This window comes from Chinchilla lanigera, unplaced genomic scaffold (genome assembly GCF_000276665.1).
Source record: "Chinchilla lanigera isolate Chin_1 unplaced genomic scaffold, ChiLan1.0 scaffold00035, whole genome shotgun sequence".
Classification (NCBI taxonomy): Eukaryota; Metazoa; Chordata; class Mammalia; order Rodentia; family Chinchillidae; genus Chinchilla; species Chinchilla lanigera.
The window spans coordinates 8,563,197-8,577,806 of NW_004955436.1; the positions used below are offsets into that span (position 1 = coordinate 8,563,197).

Here is a 14,610-nt window from a genome sequence, read left to right on the forward strand (position 1 = left end):
TTTTTGGACAAGAATCCCAAACACAAGAAACAAAAACTAAAAGAGACAAATGAGATTTAATCAAAACTAGAATGTTTCCTGCACACCAAAGGAAGCAATGATTAGAATGAAAAGAAAATCTACAGGATGGGAGACAATATTTGGAAACTACACGTGAGACATGGGGTTAACATCCAGAATATATAATGAGCTCCCCAAAATCAACAACACCATCCTAATCAAAAATCAAATCAAAGCAAAACACAACAGACAGCCAAATATAAAGGGGCAAAATACATGAATACACGTTTCTCAACAGAACTTACACCAATGGCCACCAGATACATGAAAAAATGCTCAACATCATTAATCATCAGGGAAATGTAAATCAAAAGCACAAGATGACCCCTCATGCAACTAAGATTATCTGTTACCAAAAAGGAAAAAGATAACAAGTTCTGGCAAAGACAGCAAGGAAAGCAAACAGTGCACACTGCTGGTGGGGATGATAATTAGCCAAGTTGTCATGGAAAACAGTATGGAAACTATACTCTTCAGAAAAACTGAAAATAGAACTACTGTATTACCCAGCAATCCCACTCCTGGGTATCATCCAAAGGAAAATTCTGTGCTTCCATGTTTATTATACCACTATGCACAATAGTCAAAAAAGGAGACACAACCCAAGTGTCCAACGACTGAGGAAAAGGTGAGAAAAACGTGGTAGATGTACAGAGTGCATGTCACATACTGCCCTAAAAACAGTAAGTCTTGTCATGTGTGAGGACTTGGATGGAGCTGTAGCTCCATGTATGTTACATGTTGTGAGAAGAGCGAGTGCTTCATGAACACATTCCTGGGGAATCTTAAAACAGTGGGTTTGTAGAAGTTAAGAGTGGGACTAGTGATGCACAGCACACTATACTAGGGATGGAGTGACTGGCAAAGGTTGACCAAGAGGTGCTGAATCCGTTAGACAGGCCTAAGAATCGCAGGTGTGGCACTGCACCAAAAGACTATTGATAACAACATGGTGCTGTGTATTGTGAACATTGTAGCTGTTATTTCCCAGTGGTCAGTACTCAGTTACATGTTACCTATGCAAGAGATTCTGCAAGTGCAGCCTTAATGGGGCAAAGCTATGTCCTTAGCTATTCTATGATTCCTTTACTGAAAAAGTGGTTATTGGAAATCATTTGCTTTTTTTCTTTTCTTTTTTTTTTTTTTTGTTTTTGTTTTTTTTCTGGTACCAGGAATCGAACTCACGACCTTGCGCTTGCCAGGCAGGTGCTGTGCCACTGAGCTAAATCCCCAGCTCCATCATTTGCTTTCTTTCTCCAACAAACTGCTTTGGATACTTGATTGTGTTATTTGGATATACTTCAAAGTTCTTTCTTGAAGTAGAAATTTGTTTTATAATGAAATCAATTTTGTTTTTTATACCCTTTGATAATATTGTAAAACCTAGTAGAGCAAAAAAAGCAAAGCGGTGATAAGGTGTAATGTAAGACAACCCTGTGACTTCCTCCTCCATTCTCTAATAAAAGCCCTGCCACGATCCCCACCCCAGCCTTGGCACCATGGCTTTGCTTCCTTCCTGGGCCTGCGTACTGGCTGGTTGCATTTCTGCTGCTTTAGCAGGAGCTTCCAGTCTCTCAGATCTGTATCCTCCTCTGTGGAAGGAGAGTCCTGGTCAGTTCCATATCTACAAGGAACAGGATGGAAAGTACGTTATCGATCCCTGGGTATTCACTGATAGAATGGGGATGTACAAAATCCTACTGAGGCAGACAGCTCCCTACTTCGCAAAATTCGCTCCAGAAAATGAACAAAACATTTTGTGGGGGCTGCCCCTTCAGCACGGCTGGCAATATAGTTCAGGTAAGTAAGACTGCCGTTTTCATTCTAATGATCTCTCAGAATAGCTGTGATGTATTTTTACTATATTTCAGGCGTGTTTTTAACAATTGATTTTTCTCCTTTTTCTCATTATTATCATACTTTTCTAATTTTTCTTTTCCCTCTGCACAAATCCTTCCTTCTGGAGCTGTCTGTTTCCATTGGAGACATTAGTGACCCGTAAGGCCTAGTGACCAATGGCAGGAAGACATCAGGTCTAACCTCCTGAGCATCTTACAAGTATTTACTTCAGTCCCACTAAGGGTGGAAATGGACTTCTTTTTTTTGCACGTGGATAAACAGAATTACCTAACAGATATAAAGTAAAAACAGAAGGTTATGCCAAATTAGTTAAAATTTCTTGGAGGTGTAATTATGATTATCTGATCATGATCATATAGTTATAAATCAGCAGCACTTGTTCATGCAGATCTTTCTTTGCAAGTGATCTTTTTCTTCTGGAAATAAAGTACCTTTCACTACAACGTATGTGCAGAAGATATGTTGTGGTACAAAACATTCATGACTCAAAAAATGATTTTCTTTTGGTTAACAGAAGTAACCTCAGAGAAAGTGATGTCTGTTGCCCACCCCACATGGATAACATAGCGAAGCAGAAAATGACTGAGAAAGAGAAGAAAAAAAACCAATTTAATTTATCAAGGAAAAGAAAGATTATCTTTTAGTGATTATATGATACGTAATTAGGTGAAACACTTTTGATGATTTTATCACCTTACACCAAAACTTCTGATATACTTATGAATTTATTACCCTGATTTTATGGGTGAGGAAACAGAGGCATGCACAATGAACACATTTAGAAAAGGCTAAGCCAGTGAGTAATGGAGCAATGACTTGTTTGACTCTCAGACACTTCCTTTTCTTCCATAATTTTGGACAGTAGGTAAAGAAGACTGTAAAAGTATGAAAACTTATACGAGCAAAAAATCTAAGACTTTTATAAGTCAAAAATTGTGCTGTGGTTCAGGAAAAGAATGATTGAGAGACAAGAAACAAAGAGCAATAGAGAGCGACGGGAATATAAGCCCAGTAATTTGTAAATGTATGTTTGTGCATATGCAGATAACGTTATCCAGCTACACGAATCTCATGGTTAATTTTGAAATGTGTCTAATAAGTACAACTGTGTATTTCGGATCCCTAGGTAGATTAGCTGACCCTACGAGAAGGACAAACTGTGGCTACGAATCTGACCATCTCTGCATTTCTTCAGACAGTTGGTGGGCTGGTGAGTTCAACAAAATAGCTAAATTAAATACTATATTTCTGCAAAGAGAAGCATTCCACCCAAATTCTTATAGACATGGACAAATAAAAAACGCTACCTTTCCTTTTTATTTATTTTTGTGTGCATTCATTTCTCAAATTTTATTTCTTTAAAAAATTTTTGTAATGTATGTTTGGGACACACAATGAATATACTCATTGTGGGGTATTGATACATATCTTGATACTTATGAGTATTGTTCCTTTTAAAAAATGAGTCTATCTCAGAACTATATGCCAGCATGACAGGCTCACTCTGCAATCTACTAAAGCATCTGGGAAAAACTTTAAATTTTCTTTGTACCTGGTGATCTCTGTGTCACTGTATAGGATGTAACAGCCACAGTGCCAGGTGTCATTTTTAGAACATATTCAGCTTTTCACAGAATTGGAGCAAGGAAGGATAAAGGGCCAGCCTTCTGAGGAGCCCATACTGGCAGGTAAATGGTGGGTCCCAAAGGTGACAGGGATTCCTTGGAATGAGGAAGAGTGAGAAGTGAGGGACGAGACAACAACGCTTTATCATTTTGCTCAGATCCAAAGTTAGAAGTTAAAAGTGAAACTCAAAAGCACGTCAGAGAGTAGCACCTACTGTACTTCACATTGTTATTCTGTAATCTAGGGTTTTTGTCACAGACTGAAAGCTAAAACAACTAGAACATGTTTTTCAATTCCTTATATTTGTGTTTCAGTAATGAGACAAACTTACACAATTTCTCGGAGTAAGTAGAAACAAGATCACATTAAATTTCACCCCTGAGGGACACACATAGTATGTACCCTACTGCGTTTTCTTGTGCTATGCAGAATCATTTTTTTCAGAAATTCTCCAGTAGTCAGGTTCACAGATCTTGATTTTAGAGTTTTACCCACATGCTGTAGTAGATTGCACAGTGAGCCTGTCATGCTGGGGCATAGGTCTGAACTCGCAAGTGACATCTAAGGGGAGAAATATTTTACATCACTTACTTCCAGTGAGTCAATAGAAACCTAGGTTGTAACTAAATCAAGATGTCTAAATTTGCTGGGATAAATATTCTACAGGTAGAAAGAGAATCTTATTAATCATTTAATTTATTGTTCTAATAAATCTTATTTAATTATTATTCTCATGAGCTCTCACCAGAAAACATAAAAATTTTGTTTGAGAAAAATAGCATAAAGCAAAGCTTAGTGATGTGCATACAAATTAAATTTACATCTATGAAATAGAAAATATTTATTTACCAAAGCCACAATCAAATTAGAATATTTTAGGAAAAAAACTATAATCCAGAGTACAAATTTAGATAATGTTTTCTATCATTCTGTGGATTTCATAGTTTTCTTCCTGCATTACTTAATGATTTGAAAATGATTATTGCTAGATGTACTCAAATTACTTCTTGTTTTAAATGAGTATATCAAGAACTATAAGCAATATACACAAGTGATTATAGAATTTGTGGCAGAAGTTAAATTCTAAGGTGGATTTTGTTCATGATTTTTTCAGTGCCTAACTTTGATCAAATATTTCTAGAGCTGTTTTTATTTTCTTAGTACATTCTGGTCGTTGACATTTATCACTAGTGGTGGTAATAACAAGCCTTTTGTTCCTTCAGATATGAATTATTTTCTGAGTGTCCTACCTTTTCTTGCTGCCCTTGATTCTGGCATAATGGAGATATCGCCAGACCAAGTTACACTTCTGCCACCAGCCGAGGACCAGATGCGGTTCTGCTATGATGTTTCTGGCTGTCGTTCCTCCTTCCCTGAGATAGTGAGCAAGTGGCGAACATTTTTCCAGGTTCCTTGTGCAAATTTTACAGTTTATGTTCTTAATAGATGGCAAGAAAATTCCTCCAAGTATAGCATTTTGTCTGGGATTTTTTTTTACATTGTGTAATATTTTCCATAAAATGAAAACACAAACTGTTATACTAAGTATATTCATAATTAGTGGTATGGTACGGCGTTACATATTATTGAAACACACTGGGCTGTCTTTCTGTCACTGGGACCAAATGCTTGAAAAATATCCCTATAAAGGATAAAAGATGTATTTGGACTCACAGCTCCAGAGAGTTTAGTCCCTAGATAAGGTTCTTATGATGTAATCACCCTCTGAAAGCCCCACCACTGACACAAGAGACTTTTGGGACACATTTTAGAAGTAAACTGTAATACCCACTATTCCAGTATAATATTAACACAAAATTTTCCATTTTATCATTTCAAATAAATTATATCATAAGTTATAAGCATATGGGATATTTTCTTATAAGATTAACTGACAATCATGGTTAATTGGAACTTTAGGTCAACTATGAGAACTATAAGGAAATGTGAATATAGCATTGGTTTCAGACCAGTAAATCATTGTAATTCAACTAAATAAATAAATGATAATATGTAGGTAGAATGAAATAATTATATATTGTACTGAACTAAATATTTTATGGTGAAAAGAAAATAGATTGGTTAAACAGATTAAACGACTAAAGTCATTGATAAAATGACAGATTTAACACTTTGTTATATTATCAATTTATCACTTTAAACATTAAATTCAACATTGTAAAAGACAGCCTTATATTCTTAAGATTTTATGATCATTTTAATTATGTTTATGGAAAAAATGACAAAAGGAACTCCAAGCCAGTATAAAATATGAGCTTTTGAGAATACTTGAAGTTCATTACTTCTGGGTGGATGTGCCTTGCTAAAACTATTGCCTATTATGGCCTTTTATAAAGTATTAGACACCAATAAGCCTTATACATATTAATTGTCAGAAACAAAACTCTCCCATCTTATAGAAAATTGGTCAAATGTATGCCTGGCAAGGTTAGATTTCAGGGGGTTGGAATATAATGTCTCTCCTGTTTCCTTTAGTATGTGCAGAAACCTTCCAGTACCTTCGAAGATCTGTTGAAATACTTATGGGAGGCACATACCACATCCTTGAAAGAGTCTATTAAAATTTTTGAAGATAGGTAAGAGTGAATATTGGCCCTTAATAATGCTATATTTATTTTATTTATGCATTTGTTTGTTTTATCTATTTTGTTTTATTTATGCATTTTTCCTCTGATGGGGTGGTAGCGATTTTAAGACAATGTGAAATAATAATAAAACTTAATATTAAATAATTGGAGATTAGAGTGATGAGGTGAAAATAGTTCAGCAGGATGTAAATTAGGACGTATTGAATGAAGAAGGCCCAAAAAGTGCGAGACAAAAATATTGCTGACAACACTATTAGCATGAAAGGAATGTTCTAACTGTAGGAAACAAAACAGAATTTACAAATGTGGATAACTTTTATTATTTTTATTACTTTAAATATATAATATATTCATATGCAGTTGAGAAAGTATCAGCTAGTGTTAGGATTAGCAGAGAAAAGAGCCTAGATAATTAAGAAACTACCCCATTTACTGTAACCCATGGAAGTGCAGCTATAGAAGCAAGTTTGATTTCCAAGTAAAGAACATTCTCTAGAGGTTGAGATCTACCACCCAGAGTGAGGTACAGGATAGAAACCCTTGCATGGCAAATAGCAGATGCAACGAAAGAACTCGTTGGCACTGCACAAGTAGGTGGGTAAATCCAGGCAGAAAGGTCTGAGTCTTCAGAGTGCACTTGTTTTTGCTTTGCCCACCTACCTTATCAATCTACAAGATAAATGATTTGGTGGTTAGTTGATTCACAGGGCTATCCTCCTCTTCCTGTATCTCCAGCTACTTGCCAATAAATTGGACAGTGAAGAAGCTTAATGCATTGGCAGTGTCTACACTGTTCCTTGACAGTGATATAGCTTGGGGCTGTAGCCTTCAGGATAGGCGGGGCTCCAGTGCTCTTTCTATACTAATGATGTAAGGTAACTAAAATCCAGCAGCTAGTGAATGGTAGGACTAGCATTGAAATTCCTGTGCTGCCTTCAATGGATGAGGCTTGCAAACTGGATTCAAAACAGCAATGCCACGAAGGTTTTTCTCTAATTCTTGAATGTTTGCCTGAAAGGTTTTCTGCCCAGGAATGTGAGATAGCTTGGGGAGGCAATGATTCAAAGAAAGAACAAACCTGTAGAGAAAAATGTGGAGTTACTGGGGTGAAGAATGGGTCCTCCTTCAGGTTTACAACAACAGGAGACTTGTAAGCACCCTACTGGTTGTCTGGACCAGGGTATGGTAAAAATTAGTGGTTGATAATCTCTTGGCTATGATTTCCCTGTTAATCTTAAAAATGCTTTACTATGGCAGGGGCTTTCACACGTATTTCTCACTGTCTGGAACAGGTATAGTGTTTTTACAGTTATGTGGTCCTTGCTCAAAATCTTTCTGAATGGATGTTTCCTGTAATCATTATTTGATAGACAACTGTAATGCATCAGTAGGATTCAGCCCACACCAGTCATGTGTCCTTAAGGATCTAACTCTGCCCACCTCACCACCTCTGGCAGGGAGAATCCCACCCACATGGGAGTCAAGCAGAAACGATGTGTTCTCTGGTCTATGTTATGGTTTACCTTACCTTGGTAAACAAAATACATACGTCGTGCATCTGGTGAATCTTCCATAAGTGTTGGCAAATTAAAGCCGATGATGTAAACTGTGAAATTTAGAAAATGATCTAGTACAACAAATCTTGAACTATGGAGACGGTGCCTTGTGAACATAGAAGAGAGGGAAGTGGTTGATTTCAACTCAAGGGGGCTGGAAAACTTAGTGAAGGAGATGACATCTGAGATGAGATTTGATGCTCCCGGTGAGTCATGTGAACAGTGTGCAACATATCTTACAACAGAAGAATGTTTGGAGAACTTCTAGTTATCACCATGCTGTGATGGGTTACAGAGCCCCTATCCATGAATTGCACCATCATAAAACTACAGCTGGGTGCGGTGGCACACACCTGTAATCCCAGCTACTCTCCGAGCTAAGGCAGAGGGATTGCAAAGTAGGGACCAGACTGGGAAATGTAGCAAGACACTGTCTCAAATAAAAATAATAGAGGTCTGGGGATGTAGCTCAGTGGTAGACTAGCCTGGGTTTAACCTTCAGTAGTGCAAAATCAATCAAACAGACAGAAAAACCTGTTTATTACTTTCCACTGAAATCATTTGCCCTACCAAAATGAGTGAGAAAAATAATGAGTCAAAACATTAGCCTTACAGACACTTCCTCTAGTAGAAAAACTTCCCAGTATTTTGAAAATTAACAAGAAAATTGTTCTATTTCATTAGAATGCTCAGTGTTTTGGGAACTTCCCTGCTTTAAGAAATCAAGAGTTTTAAAAAGGATGCCTGAGTCTAGCAAAAAGTTTGACACAGATGTTTGATATTAATCCCTACATTGCTAAAAATAATATTTATTTAAGCAATCTTACATCTAGTTATTGTATGGTTTTCAAGTAGAAATAGACTAATTCAAAAATATAAAATGCAAAGTAAAGTATCAACAGATGGGATGATTTATCCCAGAATTTCACTTTTAATTATGTACCTTCACATCTCCTGATAGACAGGCTAAAGTCATCACATTATGAAACCTACTGTTAAATAGTTAAAGTATTAGATATGTGTATTAGGAAGAGATGATATTTCCAAAGAAAGTGAGGTTGAAATTCTGTGCTGACTAACCGTAACTGAATGCTTTGCATTCTGTTTTAGGTACGCGTACTATTCTAAACAAGAAGCGAATTTTGGGAAGAACTGGGCTGCTGCTGTGCTTTACTTGGCTGCAGCTCGACTTCCTACCACCTTGATTAGGTCTTCTATCTTCCAAAAGGGTCTCCCGCCAAGAATCCTCACCAATACTGACATAGCCCCTTCCATTGGCAACTTCACTGATCTGCAGAACGTCGTCCTGGTGGCTCTAAACATTATTGGTGACATGAACAGAGACACAGGTAAGAGCTGAATCAAAAAGTTTGAATAATCAAGACTACTGAAGGGATAGCCAAAGGATTAACTCAGTCAGAGGCATAAACTCACAACACAGACTCCAAAAGGAAATTCATGATTTCTGATGGTCTCTTACATTTTTTAAGCAATAATCATCTTGCTATATGGCAGGACTACCAAACAATCATGGTTCTCATACCCATAGCCTGTTCTTTCGTTGGACCCCATACTGGACTTTGGAGTGTATACTTTTCTTCCACATACCCACATATATGCTTCACCTGCTCATCAGCACTGCTTTTTAAAAAACTTTCTACTTTGCTATTAATTTAAAAGAAGATAAAGGAATTCCAAAAAAAGTCTTGCTGTGATTAATGGAATTCCTGTCAAATGGACTTGCCACAATTCTTTAGATCAAACACTACCGGTCAAGGCAAGAGTCTCTTGCTCTGTCACTGCACATACCGAGCCTCCTAGCAGAGTATAAGTTAGACTAATTCTTTAATTACAAGTTTGAAAATTACCATGTCATTCTCATTTTCCACCCATGCATTGAAACTTCGAGCCACACTAAAAGCATAATTATACTATTAGTGTTTTCTCAACATAAAACTTTGAATCTTGAAGATGTAAATGAAGCAAATTGACATGAACAGATTAAATACATTTTAAACAATCCTTGGTATTGCTTTGAGTAGCAAATATGATACTTGGTGTGTAAAGTTTCTTATTCCTTAAGTCCTGGATGTAACGTGGCAAATCAGTCAGAAGGCAGCTTTCTTTCACACAAAGAATAGCACAGTGAGTCTACTTCCAGCTGTGGAAATCTTCCTCCAAGGGCTATCCCAGAAAATGAGTAGACAAAATTCATTTTGTCTAATAGATGTGCAGTTTGACTGAATAAAAGTAGTATAATTAAGAACATTGATTGGTACAGTTTTTGACAACTGAAAAAAGAAATAATGCCAATAATACAGCAGTGATATTCTAGCTATACTTATCTTGCAGAATTTATGACTTCAGCACTAAAATAATAGATAGGATGAAATAAAGTTGGTAGATCAGACATTGCCAAATGATATATTGTTAATACTCTAACAAAGATATGCTATGTTTTTCTTGGTATAATTTATGATTTTATCAATAACTAGTGGAAGGTAAATGAAAGAAAATCAATCAATCGTATATTGCAAGATGAAATTAAAAATGTTCATGGGAGTTTATGTATAATCCTTGTATGTTTTCCAGATTCCTTAACTTTGGCCACATGGAAAGTTTTAATGATGACACAAACTGCAAGGCAGCAATTTCTGGAGTTCTTTGAAACGGTGTTTGACTCTTTCCTTAAAAATTCTCAACAACTCTAGTTTTTTATCACCAGTAATTTCAAAAAGGTAGTATAACTATAATCATGTAGTTTTTTATCATTTTTTTGTGTTTTACACTGTTGCTTATTTGTTAGAAAATTTTCCATGCATTTCTAAAAGAAAATTCAAATTAATATTATGATTATTCTACTCAAGTAATAATTCTGGATTTTTGAACTGATCAATACTCACATTTTAAGATTGTGTGAAAGTACCAAAAATCACCAAGGAATTAATAAACAGATATTAGACTCGTATGAATCTTTTGGTATTATCCTACATAACATCATTTTGTGAAGATTAGACAACTTCATCTTGATGACATTGTGACATGCAGAATATTTTGAAATAAAATAGTGACAGACAATTTAAATATTTAAAGTTTATAAAACTTAACTATGGGCTGGGAATATAGCTCAGAGGCATAAGCACCTTTTTGGCAAATGCAAGGTCTTGAGTTTAATTTTCGTACCAGAAAATAAAAAGAAAACTAAACTGCTTAAAAGAATATACCAATTTATCAGTTTTCTGTGTTTTTGATGATCCCAAGTTTATAGACGCTACTTGTTAGAGTCCTCCTCTTCTACCCACAGTTGATAGTGAATGCTCTCAGGTCAAGTTTGTCAGAATCGCTGTCTTTTAGGAATGGATAAATAACTATGAAAAACTTCTGAATTGATAGGCACCTCTTGTTTCATCATCAATAAAAAATTTTAGAAGCTACTGTTTTGTCAACCAAATGTCAGACGTGTGGGAAGAGTCATCCACTTTCTCATTTTAACAGCTTTTTCCTGAGGAATCCACTACATTACAACCTCAAGAAACCACTAGATAAATTTGGAGGAGAACTCACACTAAATATTAAATACATTAAAGCATGTATGTAAAAATGTCATATGCAAGAGCAAACATGAAAAATAATTTTAAATTCACCACAGTCCGATATCTTTTCTCCAGTGCAACCAGTAAAAATACAAGGAGTGGCAAAATTGGATAAGGACACATGAAAATCTTCACAGATTTTCCCATAACTAGGAATTGAATGGTGTGGTTTAACCCTGGAAAATGAAATATTAGGATTTTAAATTAGAAAAAAGGAGTATCAGAGGCCTCTTATAATAGATATCTTACAAAGCTAACTTCCAGAACATATGGAAAATATTTCATATACCAAAGCACAGATGCATTCATTTGGGAGAGGCAGAGTGGATGGGGAGGGGGTGAGAAGGGAGGGACAGAGTGAAGCAGACGCACAAAACTTATTGTATAAATCACACCAAAAAGACACCAAGACACCACAAGGGCATCTCAAAGGTGGCTCTGCCACAGAATGACAGGTTGGATTCTCCCTTCTTTAGCTCCTCTTAGGAGCAAAAACTCTCAGAACCACTTCCTTTGCCTTCTCTGGAAGAACAACAATATGATGTTCATCTGGATAGAAATAAAATATTTGGTGTATTTACAGTACTTCATAGTGTCCAGTGATTTCATTCAGTTGGGAAGTGACGCTGTCTAGAACCTGCTGCTATGCCAAACCTGAGCTGTGCACTGTTGCATGAGGACAAATTCATTGTTTCCTTCCTCCTATGTGAGCCAGATGTATCTGCAAATTGATCAAAGCCAATGACACCAGGGACTCTACTTAGAAGTATGAAATGCTGTATGCTCAGATGAAGGAAAATTTATTAACAATGGGTGTTTTCTGTGAAGTGAAAGAACCAGGTTCTCTTTGATATAGAAACAATGAACAGAAAATAGCTTTTCCAGAGGACAAATCACCTGTGGAAAATTGTAGAAATACAGAAGATCACAGTGAGGTCCAAGAAGTATTTGGGTGCACTGAACATATGTGCGGAAAGTGTTGCAAATAAGATTGTTGTAGAAAAATTAAGATCAACACCAAAGGGCAGATTGAGATACCATAAACTGCTAGAGAGCACATGAGACACCAGGCTTCACACATGCACCAACCTCAAAACAAACTAGGCTTTCTGCATCCTCTGCATCTTCTTCCCAGGGAGTCTGGAAAACCCAGCAGGCCAAACCTTGCATCATCCTACAGTTTCCTTACTGAGAACCATAATGTTTACCAGAGTGGGACATTCTGGTCTCACAGACAACATGGTCATCTGACCCCTATCTCTCTCTCTTTCCCATGAAATTCTTTGTTCTTGTCCTTCTTCCTCCTCATTTCTGGGAACTGCTTTATATACTCTTTAAGTGACCCAATTCATTTCTTACAAGGCAGCTTGCTCCCCAGTCTGTACCAAACTAAATTCTTAACACATAGCAGATGGAATCTATGGGATTAATAATATCCCTTTGTTATTGTGGGCTGATCAGGTCCACAGTCTCCTGAATGAGTGTACAGGGAAGGCTAGATAGAAAGAGGCAAATGGAATGATTTCAGGCTCCAGGAGGATCAAAGCCCTTTCACATAATTCAAGATTCTCTCTGGGCTAAGACCATGAACTTCTCTGGGTGGCCTGTATTTATTTGGTTATCAGAAGAAGGGAGGGGAGCACTCAAGAAGGTTGGACTCACACAAGGACTTTTCTAAGTAAGGTATGAAGTTAATCCACTGAAGAATGAGATGGCTGAGGCTATAGTCTTCATCTAGTTAAGATCTGACCCACGTGTCCTTGGCTGTGATCTTGTCTTATCATTTGAGGCTTTCTGGCTTCATCCATCACTACAGGTTCTAGTCGGGATTAGTGACTCACAGAGGTTCACTTACTAGGAGTCTGCCATTTCCAAATAAGGAGCCTAACCTTGGACAGATTCACAAGTGAACACAGAAAGGTAGTTGGTTAATATTAAATCCTGCTCAGAGCTACTTTTTAGTGGTCTCCAACAGCAATCCACCTTTTCCATCGTAGTTTCTGTCTTTAAAATGTGTTTGAAATCTCTAATTCCTGAAGCACATATTCAGGCTGTCTGTATCTCTGTGCTTGCTGATTGCAACTCTGATCAGCCAAAATCAGCTCCACTGCGTTGTAATTAATTTGTTCCACAATTTCTCTTAAGAGTTGACAACCTTAACTTTAAATGAGTTTGTAAGAGTAGCAGGAAAGTTTTTAATGGAAAAAAAGTGTGGGGCTTGTCCAGTCAGCTATTGAAATTTACTATACATGGTTTTTGGAGATAGGATACTAGGGGATGCACAAAAAGAATAAATATTTACATTAGGATAAGCCATCAGAAAGGCTTACAAATGAATCTGGAATAAAATAATTCACAGGCAAATCTGTGCTCATAAAAAATACTATGTTATAAATGTAGTACCTTAAAACTATGAGGGAAAAGATTATTACATTTATGCAACTGAATCCATCTACTGAGCATGCTGTGAAAGAAGGAAAGTTGTACCTTTTTCTTAACTTTATACATAAATTCTATGCATAAATTCTCATAAATTCTATGAAGCTCTTCCATTTTTACTAATAAAGATGTAAAAGCGTGTGTATTAAACTTATATAGAGAACATGTTCTACAACCACTTTTGAATGCCCTTTAGTGAAATCACGGTTCAATGAGCTGTGACATATCCATATTAAGGAATGAAGTATGGCTGAAATGTCTATGACCCTAAAATTCTTGTATTTGAATGCTTATGAAACTAGCATCATGTGGTTGATGCCAAGATCTGCCACCATCTCTAGCAGTAGCTCAACTCCCTTGGACCACAGCTACAGTGACCTCTGAGTACCTGTATAGCTGAATTGAGAAATACATTTCCCTAGGCAGCCCTAGTGAACAGTGGGTTAGGAGGCTCACCTACTGAAGCAAAGTTCTTAAAAAGAATTCACAGTTTTAGTCCCTTCAGCCTGTGATATGTGGAATCTGGCCATCTCCTACAATGCCCTTAGATATCTTTTCCAATGTCCTAGTGCACAGTGTTTGGCCCCTTTTTAATGGCACTAATCTTTTCAGTCACCACAATTTCCATGGATCCAAGTTTACATGTACTTTCTTTTTGGACAAACTGTACATTTTTCAAATCCTCAGCTTTGGTCTTTGCTCCTGATTCTCACTATAGATCTGACTAAAAGTAGCTGACAGTACCCATGCCACAGCCTGAAAGTTGGGCTGCATTGGGTTTTTCTCTTCCAGATTACTTAGTCTACCACCTTTAAATTTAGCTTCATGCAGACTCTCGGGACATGGGCAAATGAAGCTCTTTGCCAA

At 36.8% G+C, this 14,610-nt stretch overlaps 1 protein-coding gene across 1 annotated transcript; it reads left to right on the forward strand.

Moving 5' to 3' along the window:
* Positions 1-1,559: 1,559 nt before the first annotated feature.
* LOC102010304 (protein LEG1 homolog) lies at positions 1,560-10,679 on the forward strand. The gene is made up of 6 exons (XM_005389173.1): positions 1,560-1,860; positions 3,047-3,130; positions 4,770-4,954; positions 6,043-6,143; positions 8,822-9,060; positions 10,304-10,679. The coding sequence occupies exons 1-6, from the start codon at positions 1,560-1,562 to the stop codon at positions 10,420-10,422; spliced, it is 1,029 nt and encodes a 342-aa protein (XP_005389230.1). The 3' UTR covers positions 10,423-10,679.
* Positions 10,680-14,610: the final 3,931 nt, after the last annotated feature.